The sequence below is a fragment of the Nelumbo nucifera genome, chromosome 1 (assembly GCF_055504915.1).
Source record: "Nelumbo nucifera cultivar China Antique chromosome 1, China Antique-T2T, whole genome shotgun sequence".
Classification (NCBI taxonomy): domain Eukaryota; kingdom Viridiplantae; phylum Streptophyta; class Magnoliopsida; order Proteales; family Nelumbonaceae; genus Nelumbo; species Nelumbo nucifera.
In genome coordinates, this window is record NC_142649.1 from 55,610,614 (window position 1) to 55,635,642 (window position 25,029).

Here is a 25,029-nt window from a genome sequence, read left to right on the forward strand (position 1 = left end):
CTAACTGCTAAATCCTAACCCATCATCCTCAAGCATAAACACCCCCCACTTGGTAGGAAAAAATAAAAAATAAATAAATAAATTCAAGTTCAAGCATCACTCACTCTTGCTTTAGTTCCTGAAAAAGAACACCGTCTTGAGGATAGCCTGTCCCCTCTAAAAAATAATGAGAATGGCTTGTCTGAAAGATAACAACACCAAGTCAGTAATTTTAAAGAGGTATCTTTTGATCAGCATTTAGAAGTCTAGCCTTCAAAATAGGTGTTTTAACAGAATTAAAAATTACTAAGGAGGTTGACCATTTGACTTCAAAGAGTTGAATGTCTGGAAACCAATTCCAAAATGTCTCCCCCAAATAAAACTCAATGCTATTTTTCCATTATAACATAAACCAGAATTACAAAGGGCTTGAGTATACTTGCATCTTTTAGAAAGCCTTTTAATGGGTGATATAATGAGAGCTTGAATTTCCATACTGGTGTTCTTGTTGCATTAACAATTCTTATCTAGAATTGAAAATAAAGAATAGTTTTGGCTTATTAATCACAATAGCTTGCTCTTTCACTATAGCCTATAGCATTTACCAAGTAGTTCGACCATACTAGCACATGATTTACAGCCTCAACCCAAGTATTAGAATATCATCTTCACACTCCCCTTTTTGTCCATTTATTTGTTTCTTTTTCTTTTTTTTTTTTTGAAAGGTAAGTATAATTTATATTAACTGAAACTGCACTAAAAAATTACATCAGAAACCCTGTACACCAAGCACTGTACAACGGGATGAAAATACAGAAAGTATAGTAGATACAAAAAAAAAAAAATGCCACTGTTAGTGATTCATTTACATCATCGACAAAAAGAATTATTTCCCACTGATTTATAAATAGCCGCTGGTTAATGCCATTAAACTCTTCCAGAACCCTGGCCCATTCAATCAAGCATCTCTCTACCCTCCCAATCATTCTTTCCAACTCTGTGACCGATTGGGTGAATATTCTGCTATTTCGTTCTAGCCAAATGACCCAGCACAAAGCACCATGAACCAAAATCCATAACCTCTTGCCCCTCCTACTAAATATCTTAGCAGACCAGGCTGCAATCAGCGAGTCCAGATTTCCAGGAAATACCAGTGCCACCCTGAACAGCTGCAAAAAATGGCACCATATATAGTAGGCTATAGGGCACCATAGCAGGTGGGAGACATCCTCCCTCTCCGACTGACAGGAGACACATTGATTATCTATGGCCATACACCCATACCTCTTCTGATAAGATGATCTGTAGTGGGGATTCTGTTAATTAATGCAGACCACAAGAAGAATTTCACCTTCAATTGCCACTTGTCTATTTATCTGTTTCCATAGAAAATTTTATTTTTTATTTTATTTAAAAAATTGAATTCAGTAAATCAGTTCTTGGTTTCAATGTTGATTGCTTGAAATAAAGGCTCATTTGCTAGGTCAAATCAATCTTGTAGGATCGCTTCTTAGCTGTTATAATTCATATTCTTGGCCAATTTATGCCAATATCATCTTCAGCAAAAATAAAATAAAACAAAAAAAGTTAAGCAGGATCAGATATTAAATATGAGTGTTTTATCAGAATCTTCCTGGAGTAAACATCTAGATGGTAATATGAAATTTAGAAAACATTGAAGCTCAAAGTGTATAATGTAAGAGAATACAATCTAGAGAGTTTTCCAAGTCCGTACTCCATAAAGAAATAAACACATGATAAATTTCTTTTCTTTTCTTTTCTTTATTTATTTATTCATTTGTTTTTTGAAGAGAAAGGTGTACATTTCAAGCATAAGGGTATATTGAAAATCAATTTGGTGATCTCATCTCATTCACAACCGTCATGCCTTGTCTCAATTATACAGGGTCAGCTATATAAATCTTTTCCTAGATTGAAAGAAGCCCTATATGGGGCTGATCCGACAAGAAAATACAAGAGGGTTTATATGAAAAAAGGGTTTGAGATTTAAGGGTTCAAAGAAGGTGGAGGGGAAGAAGACGTTTACAAAGTCACAAGGTTCAGTAGGGGCGGTGATCCAATCGTTAGAGGTATCCGAGGAAGTTCTAAAGCCAATTGCTGGGTTAAAGGAGGAGGAAAAGGAGGGTGGAGTTTCTGTAGAAAAGAAGACCAAGGAGATTCTATCAGGCAGCAAGGAGGTAAAGGGAGCAGTGCTGGAGATTGAGAACCTGGCTGATAGAGACGTTAGAAATGGAAAGAGTTTAGGATTGATCTTTTGGGGCGGAGAAGAGTTTGCTAGGAAAGCTATTGAGGCTTTTGAGAAGAGCAAGAGGGAAGAGAGGTTGAAGAAGATTATAGTAGGGGTAGTAGGAGAGACGAGGAACGAAGATGAAGATGGACAGGAAGAAGTGTTTGAAAGAGATGATTAAATGTTTTTGGGGGAGAAGTGTGGGTTTTGTGTGCCTGTTTTAGCATGTTTTTGTGGAGATGCAATCGCTTGCTTTCTTTTGAGGCCTATGCAGTATTTGTCATTTCTTTCTTTTGCTGTTGTTTCTTTGATACTTTGGATTTTGGCGATCCAGGTGCTGACTCATCACCCTCTGATGATTGTATTGAGACAATCTTCTTTTATTTTAATGAATATTTTTCTTTTTACACTTCAAAAATGTCATTCCATTCTGTTCAGTGCAATATTCATTGTCAAATTATGGGCCCTTAAATCATTTCTCACTACTTCAATCCATGACCCGGTTTTCCCTATCTCTTCTAGCACCTTCAACTTGTAAAACATCATCTTTTCTTAGCCTTCAAAAATGTTCATTTCTAGTTCTATCCCTTCTAGTTTTCCCACCCATCCATCTCAGCATTTACATTTCTATCACACTCATTTTTTGGACATGCTTATTTATTGCTCAGCACTTTGCTCCATACAACATTGCTGGCACACCTTGGGTGCACCCCTTCATCTTGCCCATCCAACTCTAACCCTATGGATGAGATCCTCCTCTATCTCTTCCTTGTCATGGATTATCAAGCCAAGGTGACAAAAGTGGTCACATTGAGATATCTCTTAGTCTCCAATCCCAAGTGTGCCCTGATTTTCACTCCTATCATTATTAAATTCATTGAATATATGTTGCTTTAATCATACTTATTTTAAAACTTCTTGCTTCTAAGGTATTTGTCCATAAATCTAAGTTTTCATTAAACGTTCTTTAGTTTCATCAACTAATACTATGCCATTGGAAAACAATATACACCATGTTCCTCCTAAATATGTCTAGCCAATTTATTCACGACTGGCATAAATAATAAGGGCTAACTACTAAGCCTTGATGAAGTGCCACAGTAACTTTTAAAACTCTAATGTCTCTCCCACTGGACATAATTACAATTTTTTTTGGGCAAAGCAAAACATAAAACAATATGTCAGATACCTACTTATTGTGGAATCCAGTCTTCTTTTCCATTTTGGTGTCAGTGCATCAACTAACGCATTACCTCCAGTCAAATATGAAAATGTGAAATGTGAACCGAGTCCATTCATAAAATTTTCAGTTACTTTACTGTTATGATTCATTCTACACAAATGGAGCATAGCACTTGTATAGCCCCTCTGCAGCCACATAGATTAGTATAAGTATAAATATACTACAATGGGATTGACATAGGCAGTTGGAAGCATTTGCACTTAAGCAATTGAAAAATCTGAATTAATTCATGCAACTTTGGAGAGTTAGAGCCCAACTTAATTGCCTCGAAAAATCAGATCCTATTTCATAAAATGTTAAATTCTCTGAAGAAGATGGCTGATACTTTAGCAGGTTTAAATGGAGTAGGAGATCAGCCAATGCAATGGCTGATACTTTAGCAAAGCAAGGAGTTGGTAGGCAGAACCTTTTTTGGGCCTGTTTGTAATCTGTGGAGGGGTCACCTTGTTTTTTGAAGGTGACAGTTGTACTACGTTTCTTAAAGAATTAATGAAAATTACTGTTTCCAATAAAAGAAAAAATTCTCTGAAGAAGATACAAAGAATCAGCAACAGTGAAAAAAAATAGAAGCAAAAACCAGCCATATAGAAATATGTAAGTCTTTTTTTGTTCTTTTCTGACAAGTGTTATTCTTTTAATAGTAAGGAAAGGATTGAAGCAATATATAAAAAAACAAGTGTAGCTGGGTTTGATAAGATTCCAAATCACAAAGATAACAAGGAGAACAGCATATCATGGGTAAGCCACAACCTGTGGAAAGACATCTAGATTCAGAATCACAGCCCAAATTTAACTTTGTCAACTTGTCAACCTGTGGAAAGAGACATGCATCAGCCAAGATAAAGTTAATTGCAGAATGTATTTTCTAGAATGCTAAAACCAAAGAATATCCACTTACACAATCTAAAACTTCAGCATCTTCTATATCCCTTGAATTTAGAGAGGAGGTGGATATAATGGCCCTTCTCCACCATTTTTCCAATTATTTCATGAGCTTCAGAAAGCTTTCCTGCATTTCGCAGATTACCCACCAGTGTGCTATACACAACAAAATTTGGATTGCATCCTCGGGATTCCATTTCATTAAGCATTGAACGTGCCTCTTTAAACCTTCCAGCCATGCAAAGTCCACGAATCATGGAATTATATGTAAAAACATTTGGTAGCTGCCCCTTGACAATCATCTCATCAAACATCTGTTGGGCCTTTTCAAGCTCCCCAGCAATGATATATCCAGTGATCATGACTGTGTAACATACCACATCAGGAGTGCACCCTTTCTTAACCATCTCATCAAAAAAATACTTACATGCCTCTAAGTTTCCAGCACGACTAAGTCCATCTATCAGTGTGGTAAAATGGAGCACACTTGGATCACAACCTACTTCTTTCATGTGATTCAATAGATTAAGGGCTGCAAGTGGTTTGTCCCCTTTACCAAGCACATGGAGGAGGATATTATATGTGTGTAAATCCGGGGAAAATCCATTCCTTCCCATCTCATCAAGTAGTCTGTGGAACTGATCCAACTTCCCCAACCTATACTTTGCACACATAAGTATGTTATAAGTGAGAACATCAGGGGAATGCCCCTCCAGTAGCATTTGTTGATACACCCACTCAATCAACCTGTATTGGTTTATTACAAGAAGTGAATGTAGAATTGCATTGAAAGAGTGTTTGAACGGCCGGAAATTAAAATTTTTTGACTTGATGAACCTCTCCACCAACCTCCTTGCCATGCCTGCCTCCCCACAGGTACATATCAAAATATTAAACGTTTGTGCAGTAGTAGGATAGCCATTCTCCGTCATCTCATCGACTAATCTCCACATGGCTTTGAACTCCTCACAATCTGCAAAAATTTTCATGATCAAGTGGTATGCGTTTGAGGTGTGCTTGTAATCACTTTGCTGACCAGACCACATGAAGAACTTATATCCTAACTTAGCACAACGGTTCTTGTTTGCATGGTTTATTGTTTTAGAGATCCTTATAAGAACTTCTCTGACAAGACGGCTTGACACCTTAAGCTGCAACTCATCCAAAGCTGATCTGACATCAAAACCTGGCCCATCTTGCTGAAGAGTTGCAAGAATCTTCTCGGCGTTGAATCTGACATCATCCAAGAGCCTCTGCCGATTGAAGCAATCTTGCTGAGAACCGTTTCCCTCGCCATCATCATATGAAAGGCCAATGTGCAAAGCCGGATCATAATCTGACTTTCCATAACTTCGAATTGATAATTCATCATTAATACCATACCCATCATCACCGTCGCAACTTCCGAAGAACCGGCCACATGTGGATCGTGAAATACAGCGAGTGCTAGAGAATCTCCGACCAACCAAATGACCAAGCAAAAGCACAGAAATCATGGCAACAACCAATCGAGCATTCAGAGATTTTAATTGCTATTGCAACTTTCAGACTCCGACCAATTCACCCAAAGCACTAATGCCGGATCAACATATTCCGAATAGAGGGTTTCAAGAGCTTTTGTTTCGAAAGGCGCACCAAGATGTGAGAACGAGTGGAGAGAAGACGACGAGTGGTTGCCCGCGGCTCCAAGACTTTTGAGTTCGAAACAAGCTTGACTGAACCAGAACAAGAGCTCCTGGCAATCATAAGTTATTAGTATTCCCTTTAAAATTAAAATAATCTAGAAGATTCCCATTCAAAAAGAAGGTCTATGCTTATTCAAGAACAGGAGAATAGATGGGGTCGTTTCATCAGGTTGAGCGTCTGGGACGGGCCAGGTAAAATTAGAATCCTGTGCATTCCCGAGGAGGAGAAAAGATCCAGTTGAACAATCTTCCAAGAGGCGTTAAGCGTTTTTGATAATCACAGAAATAGCCTTAAAACTCATCCTCCCGAGTCGAAGGCTTTCCCTCCTCTTCAGACGGGGAATAGTGGAGTGGTGGTTTCTGGAGGCTCAACCCATATTACTATAGTCCATCAAGCTGGTCTTTTCGGACCTTGGAAGAAGGCGTTCGTGTGTACAAAGCCTGAAGACCTAGACTGGAAGGAGGTGGATCTGGGTCTGTCTGCTAACCTTTACACTCCTGCTACGATCCAGCTGAAACCCTTCGATAAAAACAGGGCAGTGGGTTTCGCTCCCTCAGAGGATCTAGTAGTGGAATGGCCGACGGTTAAAGCGGTCCATTAAACTCCGTCATTTGATGGTTGGATTTCGATAAGAGGCTTACCGTTTCATCTCTGGACTGAAGAGGTGTTCCGTCTCGTAGGTAACCTCTGCGGCGGTCGTGAAGAAGTTCACTCGTACAAAAAAACCTCCAGGAGTTATCCTCAGCGCGAATAAAAGTCAGTGCCGAGACATACACCTAATCCCTCGATCGGTACCAATTTTGGACAGTAACGTCTGGTTTCAGGCGGCCATCACAGTGGAGAAGACGAACGAGTTAAGCTTTCAACTCCCTGAGTCAACTCGAAAAAACGGCTCCTTACCTAACGACAGAGCTGGGTCAGTCGCAGACCTTCACCTTAAAAAGAAAATCGTATTTAGAGTTCAGTCCCCCAAAGCAAATATATTTACCCACACGCCCCTACGCACACCATCCCCGTGAATTGTGAATCTTTACGAACTCATTATGGCTTTTGAGAATTGAGGGGGACTGAACAATCAATAACGGCACATGTAGGACTGTAGTTAGTAATTCTAAAAAACCCAGCCCCAGCCCCAGCCCAAGACTCTGGCCAAGCAACCGGTTAACTAGATGGCAAGGAGTTGGCTAAAGAAAGGGATGGAAATCAAGAAAGAATTGGGGTATGGAGAATCCAAGTTCAAATTCTGTGATTAGTGAAAATAGAAGAGGTAGTAAGGGAAGATTGAATATAGTGAATCAATGAAAATTCTCAGCTGGAATGTCTGAAGAGAAGTTTGGTCAAAGAATCCTTGAGAAGGGAAAAACCCAAATGTTGTGATTTTACAAGAATCAAAGAAAGAATCTGTTGACAGAAAACTGATCAGAGCCATCAAGGGGGGTATTAGGGGGAGGAGTTGGGAAACTCTTCCATGTGGAAAGAAGTAGTTTCAAGTCTTGAAGTGGATAGGGGAGAGTTCTCTATCACAATTCTTTTCACCAACAAGGCCCTCTTTTTAAAAGATCTTTTGGGCTTTTACAAACCTTGTAGGCCAAAAATGGTCAGTTTTTGTTTGGCTAATGAAAGCCCATTAGATCAAAGACAAATCCCAAAAAAGACTCTAAAAGACCAAAATCGTCTGGATCTGAGAAGCCTTGAGCCAAGCTTATGGTCTATGTGAGCTTCTCGGCTTCCCAATGCTTTTTACAAAAATTCGAAAGAAACTCTCTGCCCGAATGTATGTTCTTCTGGTTTTCTTCTTATTCTTATTCTTTTTCTTCTTCTTCTCACAAATACTAATTGAGGCTTGTTATTCACTGTATTCAGGCGAGAGCTATGGATGACTGAGGCTTGTTATTCACTGTCTTCAAGCTTATGGTCTATGTTGGATCCAAACTCGATGCAGCGTCGAGTTACAATGGCGAGAGCTAAGGAGAGAAGATAAAGCTGATAAAAACAGAGGGAGAGGGAGGGAGGGAGAGAGAGAGAGAATGAAATAAAGGAATGGAGTGGATAGATTGCCACTGTTGTGATTTGCTGTGGCGATTGGGAAAAAACAGAGGATGTGGAAATCGATAAAAAAAGAAGAACAAAAAAAAAATAAAAAAGAAGGGGAACGAAAAGGTTTGAGTCGTCGCCATTGCTACATTTGTGGATAAATCGCTGTTGAGAGTGGGGATCGAGAAAAGAGAGGGAGAGATAAGAAAATAAAAGAAAAAAACTAGAGAGGAGAGATCGGGGGCACATTGTTCCGCCGCTATGTGTCGAGAGGGAGGGGAAGATGAACAGTAGATTAGTTCAAATGAAAAAACGCTAGGTTATATTTATATCAAGGCATTGGTAACTTTAGGAAAGTTGGGTCAAATTGAGTTTCTAATCTAACATTGGGGTTTAAACTTTAAACTTGTTCAAAGGTCGGGCCAGAATTGGGGTTTAAACTTGTTCAAAGGCCAGGTTGGGATGGGCTTTGTCCCGAGCCTGGTCCGACCATCGAGCCTAGATCTTGAGCCCGAATCCAGCCCTTATATAAAGTCTGAAGCCCAATCTACACATAAAGTGTCATATTTTCAGTGCAATTTTATAAACTAGTATTATATTAATTTAGTAATAATTTAATAAATTAATAAACTAATTTGTATTTCTTAAATAGTATATTAATATTTGATAACAATTTAATGAAAAAATATATATTACATATATTTATTATATATAACATAAGTGATGTAGCGCGGTCCGGTCACTCCTATCTGGCACTCACATGGCTCCTGGAAGATACGTGAGAAGAAGAAGAATCCCGGGGGGAGTTACCCGATGGGAATACTCCGATGATTAAGTTAGTACTCGGTAGGAGAAGCAAGGAGAAGATGAAGGCTAAGAGTACAGATAGCGCGAGTATAGAAGATGATGATGATGAAGATAATCAAGATCATACCTGTTCTCCTTGATACTAAACTCCTTATAGCAGAAATTGGTTGCTTCTGGCCCCTTGGCTTCTGACAGGGCGGGTATAACCGCCACTGTCAACCTGTCGCAGCCGTTACTGGCAGGGCTGAGGTGGCATGCGCGAAGTCGTCATTGCAGGGTACGTGCCTGTCAGGTGTAAGACACCTTCTAAAGGTGGCAGGCACGACGCTGCCTGACGAGGGACGTGGCTGCTGTCACTAGATTTTTCGGGTATGGTGGTCGGGCAGGAGATCTTCCTGCGATATACCAGACTACCCTTTCGCGGGTTACCCTGTGCTGGGCTATCTCGTAAGCGGCGAGCTACCTGTGGCAAGCTAAGCCGTGCTGTTTGGCCCGAGGTGTCTTCACCTCGGGTGTTTATAGGCGGATCGGTGTGTTCTTGTCTAGGAGTGACCCGAGGTCCATTGGGAGGAGTTTGGGTATTAGGAAAGGTCAGGGGGCCCCGAGCTCGGAGGCAGCTCGGGGTGCCTTAGCCCTGGGAAGGGGGTGTAGGCCAGGCGGCTCATTCGCGAGCTAAAGTTGCCTCGGGGTATTCCTTCAAAGGGAGCTCGGGGAACCCGGAGCTCGCATCGTGGCGAGCTTCTCCTGTTGTGGTCTACGATACAGCGAGCTACTTTATGGGCCCGTCACTAGGCTATAATGCTGAGTTGTTGCTCGCGCTGAGTCAGTCTCCACGTGTCATCATTTCATAGGTCGGGTCAAACCGTCCTCCATCAATTGCCCCCCACTCCTTGTGCTGAGAGCATTGCCTTTGCGCGAGGAGTTCATGAAGCGTGATGGACTGATTTGACCGAAATTCAAACTTGATTGACAACTCGCATTAAATGCGTCCGCGAGAATCAAGAGATTTTCTGACTTTTCTGACTTTTCGGATTCCTAAAACGTGCAAAAGTGGCTTTTAATTTTGAGCGTTGTGCAGCCGTCATTGCCTTAATCGCGGAAGACGTGCCGCCAATCGCCTTTGGTTTTCAAAAGGTGTGCAGTCAGTGCGCCTGCGAGCTGCTAAATATGCTCAGATCTGGGCCGTCGCTTCGGGGAACCGCTAATCACCTTCAGTTTTCAAAAGGCGTGCGGTCAGCACGCCTGCGAGCCGTTGGATCTGCTTAGATCCGGGTCATCGCTTCGGAGACACTAGAGCTATAAATAAGGGGGTCCTCTGGGCCTCGTTTCTCCCCACTCCAGCTTGCTATCTTTGGATTCAGAGTTCGCGCACCTGTCAAGTCTACCCAAGTTCCTCAACTTATTTCATCCCGTCTCCTTTCAATGAGTCTCGCTTATTGTCAGTCATGTCGGGGTACCCGTACCATGTCCATCACCACAGTGGTGACCAAGATGATGATGCTCCCTCGAGCTCGGGGGGAGCTTGGGAGCAGGTTCCGGGGGCTAGGGAGTTCTCCGGAGAAGGAGCTTTCACTTTGCGAGGAAGGGAGCCCGATACTTTCAGCCCTTCCTCCATGATAGAGGGGAGACTTAGGGCTCTGATTAGCTACTTCCACCTTCCTAGGGACCTCTACTGCCTCCCCACTTGTAACTTTCCGTGGGAGCATGGCCCCAGTGACATAGTCATTTACCAGGAACAGCTCGAGGCTGGCCTGCGTCTCCCTCTGCACCCCCTGATAGTGGAGGTGCTAAACCACTTCAATGTCACTATTGACCAGCTTCATCCCAACGCCATTCGGAACATGGTTGGGACTATATCTTTGTGTCATGAGTACTGTCTTCCCTTGAACCTTGATATTTTTGCTTCTATTCTTTGTATAAAAAATGCCACTCCCGGGGTTCCACCGGAGAGGCGCTTTTTACTACCTCTCCCCCCGCCGCGGCTATAAGCTCTTGCATGGGCTACCGAATAAGATTCTTGCTTGGAAGCGAGATTACTTTATGGTTCATGACCCCAAGGGGTGGCCCTTCCCAACTTCTTGGAGGGGTGCCATCCAGGACCCCAGGGCCGAGCTGGACCCCGAAACTCGGAAAACGATGTTGTCCTGGGCATCGGTAGGCTTCCTCTGTTCGGACTACTTGGCCGAGGAGAAGCTCGTGCAGGTCGGCCTGAGCCCGGGTAGGTTGTCCTTTTAGGTCGCATGGTTTTGTCACGACATTTGTGTCCACATGCATATATAATTCATTCTTACCGAACTAACACTGATTTCTTCTTGGCAGCCATCATGTCTAGTATCGACTCGCACCGCCTTCTCTCAAGCAAACAGAGGCGCCAAGTGAAGAGATCGCGCCCCGACCGGACTCCCCCTTCGGGGGGCACTGAGTTCGGTTCCGCTGAGCTGGTTTTAACCTTCCCCCCGCCTGAGATCCCGGCACCTCTGCTCGAGGGAACTAGTGGGGTTGGTGTCGGGGGGGACGAGCTCCCTCCGTAGGGGGCAGCTCCCAGTAACCCCCTCCAGCCGTACCCTTACCCTTCGTTCCAGGTGGGGAACTGGGAAGGGGTGAACGACTACCAAGTGGCCCGCCGGAGGAGCCGAAAGGCGATTAACAACAATGAGGTCGCTCACTAGGGGAATATGGAGCCCGAGGACCTCGCCGCGTTCGCCTCCTCCCACTACATGGTGGTAAGTGATTCTTGCCTTTTTTCCTTTCTCATTTTGCTTCCTTTTACTGTTCTCTGATCTTCTTTTCTGTTGCTAGGTGAATACCGCCATCCATGCCATGGCTCTCCAGACGCGCATCCACCGTGTCGACGCCCTCGACCAACGGGCTACTAATAAGAAGCTCCAGGGCGAGCTCGACAGGATCCAGGGCGAGCTCCATCACACTCGCAAGGGGAGTGAGTCTCAGAAGCTGCTCGTCCGTGACCAGGAGGCTCAAATTGCCTGGCTTTCTGAAGAGAGCATGCATTACCGGGAGGAGTCGTCGAGGGTGGCGGCGGAGAGGGAGCTTCTCCGGCAGCAGGTATGGGACTTGGAGTTTACTCTTCTAGATCGGACTCAAAACTTTGACCAGATGGTGGAGGCTGAACGAGAGAAGGCGGTCTGGGACTTCAAAGACTCCCAGGAATACCACAACCTCCAGGTGGAGTATGGCTCGAGTTCGTACCGCTCCGAGTTTAAGCTCTGTCGGTGGTTGGTGCGGAAGAAGTTCTCCGGGCTCAACCTCGATGGCATCACTATGAAGGGCTTGTCTCCTGAGACGGCGGATCAAGCGGAGGAAGAGGAGCCTGACTCCCCAGAGGATGAGGATGAGGAGGCGGATCCCTGAGGTGGTGTCCTTCCTGGACTTCTGATGGCTTTCGGGTGCCATAAACCCGGTCTTTCAAAGGTCTTTTGTTGGGCGGTTGTGCCCTGTGTTTGTCGAACCTTTCCGAGCTGTTTTAGCTCGGTTATTGCATTGTTGTTTTTCTCTTTCTCTTTTTTGTTTTGAAGTGGTAATGAAAGTTCTTTTTCTCGTAAGTATGGTGTGCACTCTTTATCTTTGCTAAGAAGATCTCAACACCCGAGCTATTAGAGCTACGTACCCAAAGTAGGAATTCTCGGCTGTCGCGGTCCCGTACTGTATTCCGATACTTAGTAGGTGTAGCCTTATGTACACCGAGGTGAGTGACATAGTAGGGTACATGCCCGACCTGTCTGCACTCGGGTTAAGTTGACATCAGTTGTCCTTAACGGGTTCAACTTGTTGCATGCCAGGGCGGGCTATTCGTTACAAGGTTCGTGCCCGAACCGCCTGCACCTTGGGCATTGCAAGTACTTAGTTCATGCTGATGAGGCGACTAAGTCTTGTATGCTGCCGAGGTTTCTTCATTAGCTCGGCGTTTTATCCCTTAGGCTGGAGGAGTGGCTCGTGGCCCACTCTTGGAGTTCGCCCATGCCATAGAGGCGACTGAGTCCTGTTGTGCCGAGGTCATGTTAGCTTGACATTTTGGCCCTTAGGCTCTGGGAGTGGCTCGTGGCCTACTCATTTCTTATAGATAGTATTGTCTTAAGTTGACAATATTCCATGCCCGAGGTACTTGTTTCCCTTCGAGGGTCTCGAGCTCGTACGTTCCTTCCCCGAGCACTCGTTTCACTCGGTAAGGACCTTCCTAGTTGGACCTGAGCTTGCAAGCGCCGGGCTTAGGTACCATAACTTTACGAAGGACCAGGTCGCCAACACGGAGGTTCCGCTTCTTGACCATGAAGTTATAGTACCGAGCTACTCTCTGCTGGTAGGCTATGGTCCTGATCTACGCGAGGTCCCTTACTTCGTCGAGTAGATCGAGGTTGGTACGTAGCTCATCTTCGTTTATCTGGTCACTGTATGCTTCTAGTCACAGCGTAGGTACTTCGATCTCTGCGGGGATCACTGCTTCAGTGCCGTAGGTGAGATTGAAGGGTGTTTCTCCTATGGCGGTCTTCTCCGTGGTCCGGTAGGCCCATAGAACACTGGGTAGTTCATCTGCCCACAATCCTTTAGCTCGGTCCAGCCGTGCCTTTAGTCCATGGAGGATGGCTCTGTTCGTGACTTCTGCCAGACCGTTTGCTTGAGGGTGTGCAACTGAAGTAAAATTCTGTCGGATTCCCATGTCTTGGCACCAGTCTTGGAATTTGATGTCCTCGAACTGCTTGCCATTGTCAGAAATCAATACCCGAGGTAACCCAAAGCGGCATACGATGTTCTTTCAAAAAAAGTTTTGGGCGTTCCGGGCTGTGATCGTTACAAGGGGTTCAGCTTCTACCCACTTGGTGAAGTAGTCCACTGCTACTACTAAGAACTTCCTCCTACCCGTTGCTGGCGGGAATGGTCCGAGTAGATCGATGCCCCACTGTGCAAAGGGCCACAGGCTGGTGAGATACTTGAGGTCGACAGCGGGTTGGTGGTGAATATTGGCATGTCTCTGGCATTTGTCACATTTTCTAACGAGCTCAATAGCGTCTATCTTCATTGTTGGCCAATAATATCCCTATCGAAGTGCCTTCTGGGCGAGGGCCCTGCCCCCCAAGTGTCCACTGCACAAGCCCTCATGAGTGTCGCAGAGTACGAGCTCGGCTTCGGTAGGTCGCAAACAACGTAGGTAGGGGAGCGTATAGGATCTCTGGTACAACCGTTCGTCTATCATGACGTATTTGGTTGCCTGGCGCTGCACCCTTCTGGCTGCATTGCGATCTACAGGGAGGGTCCTGTGTAGCAAGAAGCTCGTGAGCGGGTCAATCCAGCTCGGCTCTGCTTGAACGACGGGAGCGACCTCCTCTGCCCCCCCGAGAATGCTAGGCTGAGGCAAGTCCTCTATGTACACGGTTCTCATGGTGATGTTGCTGGCACTGGCTAATCTGGATAGGGCGTCGGCCTCAGCGTTCTCCGACCTTGGGATTTGCCTGATAAAGTGTGACTGGAAGTTGAGCAAGACCTCTCTGACTTTGGCTAAGTAGGTGATCATGGTTGGCTCGCGAGCTTCGTACTCACCGGTGACCTGGTTGACCATGAGCTAGGAGTCGCTGTAGACAGCATTGTGCTTGGCTTTTACTTCTTTGGCTAGAGCTAGTCCAGCTATCATTGCCTCGTACTTCGCTTCATTGTTAGATGCCGTGAACTCGAAGCATAGCGCATACTCCAGTTTCGTGCCACTTGGGCCGTGTAGAACTATTCTGGCTCTGCTGCCTTGTTGGTTCGAGGAGCCATCTACATGAAGGATCCAGGGCTCCTCATCCTAGCTCGTGCTTGGCCGAAATAGGAGAAATGCCACACTGGCTGCTACCTCACTGGGCTCGGACTCGACTGGCCTGGGAACTTCGGGCTCACCCGAGCTAGGAGCCTCGTGCTCAACCAGCCTGGGGACTTCGGAGTTGAATGTGCACTCGGCGATGAAATCTACTAAGGCTTGGGCCTTAATGGCAGTTCGCGGCTTGTACTGGAGGTCGTACTCGCTGAGCTCAACGGCCCACTTCGTCAACCGACCAGAGACCTTAGGCTTAAGTAAGACTTGCCTCAGAGGTTTGTCGGTGAGAACGATAATAGTGTGAGCCTAGAAGTACGGACAGAGCTTCCGAGCTGCAATTACCAGTAAGTATGCTAGCTTTTCTATCTCTGAGTATCTCAACTCTGCTCCCTACAATACTTTACTAACATAATAGATGGGTCGTTGAACCCGATCTACTTCCTTTATTAGTACCAAATTGACCACTTCGTCGCTTGTCGAGAGGTACAATTCTAAAACATCGCCCTCTTCGGGTCGGGTTAAGATCGACACACTAGCGAGGTATTTCTTGAGCTCGTCAAATGCAAGCTAATAGTCTTGGGTTCATTCGAACCCTTTGCTCTTGATTGCCTTAAAGAATGGCAGACATCGGTCCGCCGATTTGGACATGAAGCGGCTCAGGGCAACTATGCGGCCATTCAACCTCTGAACCTCTTTCAACTTCCGGGGTGGTCTCATATCTAAGATGGCCTTAATTTTGTCCGGGTTGGCCTCAATGCCACGCTGGTTAACGATGTATCCTAGGAACTTGCCCGATGTCACACCGAATACACACTTGTTTGGGTTCAGTCTCATATTAAACTTACGCAAAATTTCAAAGACAGAATGCAAGTCTTGTATTAATTCATGTGAAAATTGAGTTTTGACGACCATGTCGTCTACATAGCACTTTTCTGCCAATTAATGGCGCAAACAACTTATTTACAAGTCTTTGAAAGGTTGCCCCTACGTTTTTCAACCCGAAGGGCATAACCTTGTAACAGTATAGACCGAACTCCGTGATGAAGGTAGTCTTTTCTTCGTCCGCCGGGTCCATTTTGATTTGGTTATAGCCCGAATAGGCGTCCAAGAAACTTAGCAACTAGTGCCCTGAGGTTGCGTCCACCAAGCGGTCAATTCTAGGCAGGCCCGGTTTAGGTCGGTGTAGTCGATGCACATGCGCCACTTGCCGTTGGCCCTCTTTACCAGGACGGGGTTGGCTACTTAGCCAGGGTAGTGGATTTCTCTTATGAAGTCAGCCGCGAGGAGCTTCTCAACCTCCTCGTCAACCGCTTTCCACCACTCCGGGGCTAGGTTGCGTTTTTTCTGTCTAACGAACCTAACTATAGGATCAATATTCAGCTTGTGAGTTATAAGGTTGGGGTCTATACCGGGCATCTTTGCCGCAGACCATGCAAAAATATCTAAATTTTGAAGTAAGAAGCTTACTAGTTCGAATCGTAGAGGTTCCTGGATGGAAGCACCGATCTGAAGCGTCTGAGCTGGATCTGCTGCTGAGGTCAGGACTGCGACTGTTTCTTCCGTGGGTGCGGCTCGTTCTTCACCTGCTCCGTAGGCCGCTCCAGTTCGAGGTCGTCGACCACCTTGGTCTTTCCCTTCAGGGCGGTGACATAGCACTTGCGGGACTCGAGCTGGTCGCCCCGCGCTACCCCCATACCGAAGTCTGTTGGGAACTTCATAGCCAAATGATAGGTGGAGACCACCGCCCGTAGGACATGGGTGATCGGCCGACCTATTATGGCATTGTATGGGGAGGGGGTCACAACCACCAGGACGTTGTGGCTGAGTCTGACTACGCAAGGCCATGTGCTGACTTCCACAGGTATTGCTATTTTCCCAAGGGGCCGGACTTCTTCTCCGCTGAAGCCCACCAAAGGAGTGTCCGCGGCCTTCAAGTCAATTCTCTGCAACTGAAGCTGGTCGAACGCAACTTTGAAGAGGATGTCGGCCGAGCTGCTCAAGTCAACGAGTACGTGCCTGACCTCAAAGTCGTTGATTCTCAGCTTTATCATGAGTGCGTCATCGTGGGGGTAGTGGACCCCTCGCGCATCATCTTCCTTGAAGAAAATTGGCTCTTCTGTCCTCGGCCGCTTTGGAGGATTCCGTTCCTCCCAGACGGCTTCACGAACTGACGTCCGAGCTGCTGCTAACGTACAACCCACGACGATCGAACCTCCCACTATCACGTGGATGGTGCCCTGAACCGGCCTCTCTTCCGGAGGCTGCCTTTGTGATTGTTCGGCTGGCCTGCTGCTGAACTCAGGAGCCTCCTTACCGTGCTCCCCTTGCCGATCTATTTTATCACTATTATTATTATTTTGTACAAAGTTCCTTAAATATCCGCGATGAATGAGCTCCTCAATCTCATCACGGAGGTTTTTACAATCTTCGGTACTATGACCGTGATCTCTGTGAAAACTGCAGTACAGATTCTTATTTCTCTCATTGGGATTTCCCCTCAAACGGGGTGGCCACTTCACATACGGGGCGTCCTTGATCGCCATCAGGATTTCGGCCCGCTTTGCGTTGAGTGGGGTGTAATCAGTTTGGTCTGCTACAGGAGTTTGGAACGACTGACCCGACTCTGCCCCCCGAGCTGCATCCTTTTTCTTTCGGCTGTCCCCTTGACTGGAAGGCTCTCCTTTCCTCTTACTCTTTTCGGGCGCGCCCTCGCCCTTCTGGTTGATCTCCTCTTCGATGGCTATGAACGTGTCTGTGAGCTTAAGAAATTCGGTTATGGTCGCCGGTTGGTTGTCGGCCATGTGCTATTTGAACTCTTTGTGCGTCACGCCTTTCTTGGCTGTTGCGAGGCGTACAGCGGGGTCCAGGCGCGGTATCTGCATGCAAGCATTGTTGAACCGCTTGACATAGCTCCAGATGGATTCTCCCTCTCTCTGCATTATGTTGAGGAGGCTTTCTTTAGTCCGCGGGCACTGCTTGCTGGTTACGAAGTGGGATGTGAAGGCTTGTGCCAACTGCGCCCAACTTCTTATTGATCCGAGCACCAGGTTCCGGTACCATGTGCGGGCTACTCCTCTGAAAGTGGTGGAGAAGGCCATGCACATGCACGACTCACTGGCTCTTGCCAGGTGCATCTACGATTGGAAGTCATCTACGTGATCATTTGGGTCAAACGACCCGTCGTACTTGTCAAGAGGGGGGAGCTTGAAGTCTTTAGGCATTGGGACTGCCAGGAGCTCGGGAGATAGGGGGATTGAACTGAAAGGATGGGAGCCTTGACTTTGCCTGAGCTTACTTCTTCTTTGCCTTCGAGCTCGGGCAGGTCGTGGGTGGCAGACCGGCGTGCTCGGCGGCGGTGTCTCTGCTTCTTGGCGGGCTCGGCGTTTGTACTGCTCACCTCTGTGCTGTCCGGGATGGTGTGTGTAGGAAGTAGCTCGGGCCGCTGGTGGTGACTGCAGATAGAGGGATCCTGCTTAGAGCCTACGGCCAGGATCTCGAACCGATTCTCTAAGAACGGGGTATCAGGCTTGGAGGGCTGAGGCGATGTGGATCTGGCGAGTTGAGGTCCTCCTGACCTGACTGCTCGCAGTGAGACCGGAGTGTCCGGTTTTTCTTGTCTGCCGCGGGAGGAGGCCTGGCTCCTAGGAGGGTTCTAGGGGGCCTCTCCTTGGCGAGAAAGGTGCTCCTCTTGACGGTGAGACCTGGCTCGCTGTGAGGTTGGGTGCCGAGGAGGGAGCTGCGGCTGTTGAAGCTGAGGTTGAGGCAGCTGAGGAAATTGCTGCTGATACTGGTACTGGGAGACCTGGTGTAGCACTTGTTGCTAATAGAGCTGAAACTGTTGGAACTGTTGCATTTGAGCCTGCATGGCCCGCATGCACTGCAACAAGTCTTGCAGCTGGTTCGGGCTGGCCGCTGGGGGCACAACCGAGGGTTCGGCGAAGGTTGCTCCGACTGTAGTAGGGAGTGGAGCAACGGTGGGTGCCCTTGTAAGAGGCACGTTCAGGCTAGGGATCCCGTCTGCCGAGAGGGGGACGGTGAACTGTTCGATGCAGACAATAGGAATTTGGGGCTGTTCCCTAGAGTTATCCATCTCCTTGCTTCGTTCGATGTTGCTTGAGGATGCCATGAGTGTTGAGTTTTTGAAGAAGAAAGAGCTGTGAAGGTTTAGAGAAAGGCTTTTCGAAGCGGTTCCCACAGACGGCGCCAAATGATGTAGCGCGATCCGGTCACTCCTAGTTGGCACTCACGTGGCTCCTGGAAGATACCTGAGAAGAAGAAGAATCCCGGGGGGAGTTACCCGGCGGGAACACTCCGATAATTAAGTTAGTACTCGGTAGGAGAAGCAAGGAGAAGATGAAGGCTAAGAGTGCAAATAGCACGAGTATAGAAGATGATGAAGATAATCAAGATCATACCTGTTCTCCTTGATACTAAACTCCTTATAGCAGAAATCGGTTGCTTCTAGCCCCTTGGCTTCTGATAGGGCGGGTATAACCACCACTGTCAACCTGCCGCAGCCATTACTGGCAGGGCTAAGGTGGCACGCGCGGGGCCATCACTGCATGGTACGTGCCTGTCAAGTAGTCAGGTGTAAGACACCTTCTAAAGGTGGCAGGCACGACACTGCTTGACGAGGGACATGGCTGCTGTCACCAGATTTGTCGGGTACGGTGGTCGGGCAGGAGATCTTCCTACGATATGCTAGACTACCCTTTTGCGAGTTACCCTGTGCTGGGCTATCTCATAAGTGGCGAGCTGCCTGTGGCAAGCTAAGCCGAGCTATCTGGCCCGAGGTGTCTTCACCTCGGGTGTTTATAGGCAGATCGGTGTGTTCCTGTCTACGAGTGACCCGAGGTCCATTGGGAGGAGATTGGGTATTAGGAAAGGTCAGGGGACCCCGAGCTCGGAGGTAGCTCGGGGTGCCTTAGCCCTGGGAAGGGGGTGTTGGCCAGGCGGCTCATTCGCGAGCTAAAGTTGCCTCGAGGTATTCCTTCAAAGGGAGCTCGGGGAACCCGGAGCTCGCGTCGTGGCGAGCTTCTCTTGTTGTGGGCTATGATACAACGAGCTGCTTTATGGGCCCATCACTAGGCTATAATGCTGAGTTGTTGCTCGCACTGAGTCAGTGTCCACGTGTCATCGTTTCATAGGTCGGGTCAAACCGTCCTCCATCTATAAGTATTTTTTTATTATATGTAATAGTGTCAGGTTGGGATTAAGCCTGGGCCAAGCTTATTTGAGAAAGCCCGAGCCCAGCCCGAAAAATAGTCGAACTTGGTATTTAAAGCCCAAGCCTAAGCCCATGGGCCTGAAATTATGTCCAAGCCCAAAAAATAATGAGTTAGGCTGGACCGACCCGTCGGGCTACCCAGCCCATGAACAGGTCTAGTAGGGTTTTTGAGTCAAAGTATGAAGGGTTGAGATGAGTCTAAGTGAACACAGTGGTTTTATGTGCATGGACCAATGGGATTGACCGAAGTAGAATCTTTTTATATTAATGGGCAATCAGGGGTATTTTCATTGAAATTTGGAAGGATGGGGTTTTTCAGGCATTCTAAATCGATCGGTGGGGTCAAATTGGCCTAACTTGGCTTGTATCGAGTAGATCTAGAAAGGAGAGTGGTTCGGTCAATCCAAAACTTTGAAACAGAATTTTGGTGCGATAGAGGGAAACATGTGGGAATCTTTGGTTAAAATTTGACAGGGTGGGGTTTTTGAGCATTCTGGACCTATTTGTGGGCTTAGATTGACCCAACAAGGCTTGGAGCAAATAGACTTGGAGGAGCAACGATTTGGTTCATCTTAAGCTTTAAAATGAAATCTTTGTGAGATGGAGAGGAAAATGAGGGATTTTTTAGTTAAAATTTTGTTGTGTTGTGGGACCCATAGGTAATATTTGCATCATTGCATGTTTGAATGTGTTATTGGGTCCTGCACATAACATTTAACATGTATGTGAGAGGGACCGACAAGTATACTTGCCAAACGGTCTTTGGTCTTTCTAGCTTTTAAGAAGATCTTTGAGAAAAATTTGAACCAAACAATCTTTGGTCTTCGAAGATCTATCTATGAAAGTTCATCAGTCTTTTGAGGTCTTGAGCTTTTAGAAGATCTTCCTAAAAAGACTTGTCAAACGCCTCCATAGTTGATGGTTTCTCTTGGCTGCTAATAAGGGTGTACAGTACCAACAGTCCATCAATTTGAGCCAACTTTTGGGAGGAGTTGGATTACCTTTGTGAGCATAAGGAGTTCCTGTGGTGTATAGGAAGAGATTTCAACACTACAAGGTTCTACCATGTAAAATCCACTAGTGGTAGATTAACCAAAAGTATGAGAGACTTTTCCGATTTCATTTCAAGGAACAATCTGTGTGACCTTCCTCTTATTAATGGGAGTTTCACTTAGTCTAACATGAAGGCAAACTCAATTTGTCGTAGATTGGACAGATTCCTGATGTCTTCTGATTGGTTGGAGCATTTCCCTTTGGTCACTCGAGGGATTAGAACCTAATGCATTTTGGACCATTGGCCTATTGCTTTACAAATGGAAGAAGTAAGAAGAGGTAAAACCCCTTTTTGGTTGGAAAAGCTATGGAGTCGCCATAGAAGGTGGCTAATTGGTGGTTGGAATGCAAGGAGGAAGGTTGAGCCAGATTTTGGTTCCTCTAAAAATTAAAATTCATAAAGAGGAAGCTAAAATCTTGGGGTAGGGGAAATTTAAATCCCTAGAAGAAGAGAAAAGAAAAAAAATTCTAGAATTAAAAGATCTAGACAACAAGGAGCAATTGGGGCAAGCAAACTGAAGAGGGAAGACTCAGAAGGGAAACTTTAAGGAAATATTATGAAAGTGTTGTTACAAAAGGAGAGATGTATTAGAGGCAGAGGTCTAGGATAAGATGGTTGAAGGAAGGGGATAACAATTCCAGATTTTTACATTCCTATTCATCTGGGAGGAGAAGAAAAAGATACAATTTCCAAGTTGAAGGTGGACCAGAGAGAGGTAGAATATCTTGCTATAATTTCTGAGACAATCATAAATTATTTTAAAACCTTGTACTTAAAAGAAAGTCAGAGCAATGCTTTCTTGAGCAGCTGGGACGGATCCACCTCGTAAACAGAGAAGAGAGACTAGTCAGAAAGAGATTTCAAAGATGGTTTCCCCCCTATTTCTTTATCAAATATTCTAGGAAATAATTAAAGAAGATTTATTGGAGGTTTTTAAGGATTTTCACCAGTCGACCATTGTAAACAAAGGTAATAACTTGACTTTCCTCTGCCTAATTCCCAAGAAAAATGGCACCTTGAAAGCCAAGGACTTTAGACCCATTAGTTTGGTCGATAGATTATATAAGATTTTGGTGAAAGTCTTGACATGAAGACAAAATTAGTGGGGGCATTGTTTCCTCTAATAAATATGCTTTCATAGAAGGGAGACAAATAATTGATAGCATTCTAGGGGCGAATGAAAGTGTTGAGGACAGGAAAAAAGAAAGGTCAGTCGAGGATTGTAATCAAATTCGACCTTGAAAGGGCACATGATAAAGTTGATTGGAACTCTTTGTTGAAAGATTTTGGTGACAAATGGCTGAGTTGGATAAAAAGCTGTATTCATTCAACTTGGTTCTCGATGTTAATAAACAGAGAACCTAAGGGTTATTTTAAAGCCAGCTGAGGTCTAAGACATGACTGCCCTCTTTCCCCTTTTTTGTTTATTCTAGTGGCGGACATTCTTAGTCATTTCCTTGAGAAGGCAAGGTCTTTGAGACAAGGCACACAAGTCTCCCACCATCTTTTTGCTGACAACAATATTATCTTCCTAGAAGCTGATTTGGAAAATATTACTCACTTGAAAAGGGTATTTCGTTGTTTTGAAATGGTGTCCAATTTACATGTAAAGTTCTCCAAAAGCAATTTGGTTGGTATCAACATTGATGATAGAGAATTATTGACTAGATTCTAGGAGGTTTTGGATTGTAAAGTAGAAAACTTGCCTATAAATTATCTAGAAGCAAGTTTGCAAGCCAAGGGAGGAAGGGGGTTTGGGTCTAGGGCACCTGAAGGAAAGAAATTGAGCTCTTCTTGGCAAATGGATTTAGAGGTTCCCCTTAGAATCAAGCTCTCCATGACTGATGCTATCAAATGCAAATATGGATTAAATGCCAATAATTGGAACAACAAAGTCTACTTAACCCGGGAGAATGCAATAAACCCTTAGAAAGGTATTTCTTCTTGTCATTCTATTTTTATTTCTTTTATTAGATATTAGCAAGTGGAGGATGAGAGCAAAATTATATTCTGGACTAACCTTTGGTGGGAGAACCAATCCTTAACTGAAACCTTTCCCTAAGTGTTTAAACTCACCCAAATTCAAGAAGCCACTATTGTTGATTGCACTAACCCCTATCCCTTTGTAATTAGTTGGAACTTCAACCTTAGATGGCCTCTTAGAGACATGGAGATGATTAAAGTCTCCTACCTTCTTCACTCCCTAAAGGATGTCTATATTTCTTGTTTCCCTTCTTCAGATAGACGAATCTAGATCCCTCACCTAGTTAGAGAGTTCTCAACAAAGACTTTCTTTAAGGCTCTTATTTCAACAGAACAAAATCCCTCATTCCCTTGAAAAAAGGTTCGAAATACCCTAGCCCTTGTGAAAGTATCTTTCTTTGTGTGGGAGGCGAGCTTAAAGAAAATAAACACTTTGATGTAATTCAGAAGAAGAATAGAGGAAGGATGTGTATCTCCCCACATGCTTGTATCTTGTACCTAAATGATGGGGAAGTCTATTGAGAACATAATTGTTCATTGTACCGAGACAAGGAAAATTTGGAATCACTTTTTGAATATGGTAAGGTATAGTTCGGCTTCACCTGAACATGTGTTGGATCTCATTAGACAATGGAAAGGAGGGGGATTGGGCCAAAGAGGGAAAGTTTATTGGAATACTTTAGTTTATGTTGTAATGTAGGGAGTGTGGGAAGAGAAACAATAGAATCTTTGAGAACAAGAAGAGAATAATAGTTGATCTCATCTTCCACATTTCTTTCTTATGCAACAGTTGGATGAGAGGCTTAGAGATTTTCAATGGTGTTAGTATGATAGATCTCCAAAGGTGTTTAGTGGAAATTCTTTTTCTCCTCTCCATTGACTCTTCCAGCTTCTAGTATTCCCCGAGCAAGGGAGGAGACAGGCTTAAGACTAATCTTTGCCAAAAGCTCTATAGGCAATCTAGGGGAAGCTGGGTTTGGAGGTGTGTTCAAGGAGGAAGACGGGAACATTCGATGGGCTTTCAGTAGACCCTTGGGGATTGTAGACTCCACAAAAGCCAAGGTTTTGGCTGCTTTAACAGGCCTTCAAATTGTCTAGGCTAGGCTTATCATCCATAACTATTGAAGGATAGTATAAATAAACTAGATGATTATAAAAGGATAGTGGCCCTTGGAACTTAAAGCACTACTTGGCTAAAGCAGGAGATATTATGGACATGTTAAATGTAAGCCTTAGATGGACCCCTAGGGCCCTAAATTCTGTGGCTGGCAACCTAGAAAAATCAGGGATTCACATGGATTTTCTATTTAGTGATTGTATGTTACCCTTGTAATCTCTCAGGAGAAGTCTTTTACTCTTTAGTAAGTACATCCTCTCATGTACTCATGTTCTCTATTTTAATAAAATGTCACTCTTTTCTCAAAAAAAAAAAGAGCTTTTGTTTCAATTAGATGAGTTGAGAAATACCCATTACAAGGGAAAAAAAACCTCAAACCCTAAATGCCCCAATAATGCACATAATGTATTCCAACAAAAGAACCCTTGTGATTTAAATCAGAATAACAATTCCACACATAATCTTCTTCAGTTAAAGTGAAAGAACTTTACTCAATTCTAAACAATTACTTACCTGTTTTGATTTTTTTTTTTTGTGGGAGGAAGGGGAAGTGAAGGTACTAGGAGTCATTAATGAAGAGTGAAAGGATTTTCTGAAGTTATAAAGAAAATAAGAAAGGTTGAGAGGAGGGGGAGCAGGGAGAAGATAGGGAAGAGAAGTTGGGGGGAATAGAGCAAAGGGGTTGTTTGTAGAAAAGAGGGATGGACGATGGAGGGTGAAATTGGATATGAGGTGGCATTTAAGGAATATTAGGGTTTAAAAGATGAAATAAAAGTTTAGGTAAGAAGCATGGTAAAAATTTTCAAGGTGGAAGAAGAAATTAGAAAACATGTTGAAGTCAAGAAATGGAATTTGATTAGGTTAGTGGCATTGCAGGTTTTTTTGTTGTTGGTTAGATTGTGGTAATGTCTAAATTGATCAAATCAATAAAGTTGCCTTTGTGTTAGTGTATAGGGAGTCAATGGA

General features: G+C 44.9%; 1 protein-coding gene across 5 annotated transcripts in view; it reads right to left on the reverse strand.

Moving 5' to 3' along the window:
• Window positions 1-7,499, reverse strand: part of LOC104586013 (pentatricopeptide repeat-containing protein At3g60050-like) — a 54,492-nt gene extending 46,993 nt beyond the window's left edge. For 2 of the 5 annotated variants that reach the window (XM_088896823.1, XM_088896822.1), the window contains exons 1-4: window positions 6,680-7,498; window positions 4,369-6,087; window positions 4,221-4,281; window positions 105-181 (exon numbers count right to left, since the gene is read on the reverse strand). In XM_088896823.1, coding sequence (XP_088752949.1) covers window positions 4,382-5,848 — 1,467 coding nt within the window. In that variant the 5' untranslated portion in view covers window positions 5,849-6,087; window positions 6,680-7,498 and the 3' untranslated portion in view covers window positions 105-181; window positions 4,221-4,281; window positions 4,369-4,381. Of the gene's footprint in view, window positions 1-103; window positions 182-3,420; window positions 3,596-4,220; window positions 4,282-4,368; window positions 6,088-6,525; window positions 6,601-6,679 lie in introns of those variants that run through there. The other 3 variants (XM_088896824.1, XM_088896825.1, XM_010243100.3) reach the window with 3 other exon arrangements.
• Between the last annotated feature and the right edge of the window lie 17,530 nt (window positions 7,500-25,029).